Below are 2978 nucleotides of genomic sequence, written 5' to 3' on the forward strand. Positions count from 1 at the left end.
AAATTAATTAGTCCTGGCCGGCACGCCGAGCACGGAGGGAGGGGGTGCGGGGGGAGCGCGGGGTTTGCAAACTGGCGGGGCTCTCGCACCTCCGGGCGGGCGTGGGGGATGGAGGGATCGATGTCCCGTCCCTGTAACAAAATAATCAATAAGTGACCGGGGCGCTGCGGGCGTGCGGAGCGATGACCCGCGGCCGGCACCGGGGAAGGGCCGCTCGCAGGTACTCGCACCGGGCACGGCGGAGCCCCGCGCTGCCCGCGCGCTGCCCGCTCCTTCCCGGGCGCTGCCGGCTCTCCCGGGTACCGCGTCCGGAGCTCTCCTTCCCTGATCCCGGCCGTACGGAGCTCCCCCGCGCCCTCAGGTGCCGGGCCGGGCTCCGGGGCAGCTCCCGGGCACTCCGCCCCGGGGCAAGGCGCTCGGCCGCGGTCGCGCACGGTGCGGGCGGAGCGGGCCGGCGGTGGCCGAGCCGAGGCCGGGCGCGGTGCGGGCGGCCAGGAGGGGGTTAAGCGGGCGCTGACAGTCAGCTGAGCCCTGACTGACAGCCCGCAAAGTTTCCCTGTCGCTAGACTCTTATGCTAATGAGGCCGGGCGGCGAGCGCCCATTGGCCCGGCCCCGAGCCCGTGTCCCGCCTGACGTCACGGGCGCTATAAAACTCCGCAATGCTTTAAACTCTCCTGCCGGATCAAACCTTTAAATATTTTTCATCTTCTTGCTGTAGCTTTGAGGCCGAGTTGGTTTTGTTTTTTTTTTTTTCCCTCTCTCTCTCTCTCTTTTTTTTTTTAAACTCTTATTATTAGTAGTATTATTTTGGTTGCGATACAGACTTTGATTTTTTTTATTTTTTTGCCTTCGCTCTCTTTCCCTCCTCCCTCCCCCGATGAACCTCTCTCCTCGCTCTGCACTTTGCACGAGAGAGCCCAGAGGAAAGGCACCATGAAGTGTTAAAAATAACAGAACAAAACAACAACAACAAATTTACTCGCAACAACACCAGCTAACACTTCCAGCTGCGGTTCGCGAGCTGCGAAAGAGAGCGAGAGGAGAGAGAGAGAGAGAAGGGAGGGAGAGAGGAGGAAAAAAAAAAAAACCCTCTATGCAAAAGGCGAATAGCGAGAGCCCCGCGCTCTGATGCATCAGCGGAGCCTCTGCGAGGGATAACGCGGAGCGGGAGAGGAGCCGCCGGGGCGGACCGGAGCGGAGGCAGAGCAGGAGAGCGGAGCGGAGCTCGCCAAAAATCAAGCTGGCTCACCCGGTGGCGACTCAGAGCAGCCCCCTCGCTCCCGGAGCGCACCCTTTCTGGAGGACTCTCGGCAGCAAAAGGATGGCATCAGAGCTGGCGATGAGCAGCTCCGACCTGCCCACCAGTCCCCTGGCCATGGAATATGTTAATGACTTCGATCTGATGAAGTTTGAAGTGAAAAAGGAGCCGGTGGAGACCGATCGCATTATCAGCCAGTGCGGCCGCCTGATCGCCGGGGGATCGCTCTCCTCCACCCCGATGAGCACGCCCTGCAGCTCCGTGCCCCCGTCCCCCAGCTTCTCGGCGCCCAGCCCCGGCTCCGGCTCCGACCAGAAGACCCACCTGGAAGACTACTACTGGATGACGGGGTACCCGCAGCAGCTCAACCCGGAGGCGCTGGGCTTCAGCCCCGAGGACGCGGTGGAGGCGCTGATCAACAGCAGCCACCACCCGCTGCCCGGCGCCTTCGATGGCTATGCTAGAGGGCAGCAGCTGGCCGCGGCCGCCGGCGGCTCCGTGCCGGCCGAGGAGATGGGCTCGGCGGCCGCCGTGGTGTCGGCGGTGATCGCCGCGGCGGCGGCGCAGGGCGGCGCGCCCCACTACCACCACCACCACCACCACCCGCACCACGGCGGCGGCGGCGGCGGCGGCGGCGGCGGCGGGCACCCCCACGCCGCGGCGCCGGGCAGCGCGCCGCCCTCCTCCGCCTCCTCGGCCGCCGGCTCCGGCTCCGGCGGCGGCGGCGGCGGCGGCGCCGGGGGGCTGCACCACCCGCACCACGGCGGCGGCGGCGGCGGCGGCGGCGGCCTCCACTTCGACGACCGCTTCTCCGACGAGCAGCTGGTGACCATGTCGGTGCGGGAGCTGAACCGGCAGCTGCGGGGTGTCAGCAAGGAAGAGGTGATCCGGCTGAAGCAGAAGAGGAGGACCCTCAAAAACAGGGGCTATGCCCAGTCCTGCCGCTTCAAGAGGGTCCAGCAGCGGCACGTCCTGGAGTCCGAGAAGAACCAGCTGCTGCAGCAAGTGGAGCACCTAAAGCAGGAGATCTCCAGGCTGGTCCGGGAGAGGGACGCCTACAAGGAAAAGTACGAGAAGCTGGTCAGCAATGGCTTCAGAGAAAACGGATCCAGCAGCGACAACCCTTCCTCTCCAGAGTTTTTCATGTGAGTTCCCACAGCCTTGCCACCTTAACTAAAAGTTCTCCGTGTGAGTTGTTGTTGGGGGCTTTGCTAGAGCCACAAGCCCGCTTGCCACCTTCTATTACCTTTTTTTTTAAAAAAAAAAACAAAACAAAACAAAAAAACAAAAAAACTCAAAACAATTTTAAAACAAAGTTTTTTTGGGGTTGGTTTTTGTTTGTTTTTTTTTTTCTTTTTAAGGTGGGCTGGCTCCGTGTTGGCCAATCTAAAGTTCTACATGAGTTTCCTTTCTGTTTATTATTATTATTATTATTATTATTATTATTATTTTTATTTTTTGTGGGGGCTTGCTGTTGTTTTTTTTTTTAATTTTAAAGATTCAACTCGCCACCAACTCAGTTCTTCATATGAAGCTTGTTCTTCTTTGAAACCTGCCATCCACATTATATATATATATATATTTTTAAGTTCATGAGGTTGTTTTTTTCTTTTGAGCTTGCTGTGTCCAAAAAGTCAGAATTTTTTTTTGCCATCCTGAGTTCTTCAAATGAGATTTGAGCTTTGCAAAAAGAAAAATAAAATTTAAAAAAATTAAAAA

At 58.3% G+C, this 2978-nt stretch overlaps 1 protein-coding gene across 3 annotated transcripts; it reads left to right on the forward strand.

Annotated features, from left to right (window-relative positions):
• The first annotated feature begins 221 nt into the window (after positions 1 to 221).
• Positions 222 to 2589, forward strand: MAF (MAF bZIP transcription factor). Of its 3 annotated transcripts, none has more exons than XM_062500055.1 (2): positions 222 to 1906; positions 2048 to 2589. In XM_062500055.1, exons 1-2 carry the CDS (start codon positions 1323 to 1325, stop codon positions 2406 to 2408), a joined length of 945 nt encoding a protein of 314 aa, XP_062356039.1. In that variant the 5' UTR covers positions 222 to 1322; the 3' UTR covers positions 2409 to 2589. The 3 variants fall into 3 exon arrangements, with proteins under 3 accessions (XP_062356039.1, XP_062356038.1, XP_062356037.1); XM_062500054.1 differs by having other exon boundaries at positions 222 to 1718; positions 1827 to 2589; XM_062500053.1 differs by having other exon boundaries at positions 222 to 2589.
• The last annotated feature ends 389 nt before the right edge of the window (positions 2590 to 2978 follow it).

Source organism: Cinclus cinclus, chromosome 11 (assembly GCF_963662255.1).
Source record: "Cinclus cinclus chromosome 11, bCinCin1.1, whole genome shotgun sequence".
NCBI lineage: Eukaryota > Metazoa > Chordata > Aves > Passeriformes > Cinclidae > Cinclus > Cinclus cinclus.

What these genes read in the sequence shown, in the direction of transcription:
- MAF (XM_062500053.1), top strand. Translation starts at nt 1,323, where the DNA reads ATGGCATCAGAGCTGGCGATGAGCAGCTCCGACCTGCCCACCAGTCCC.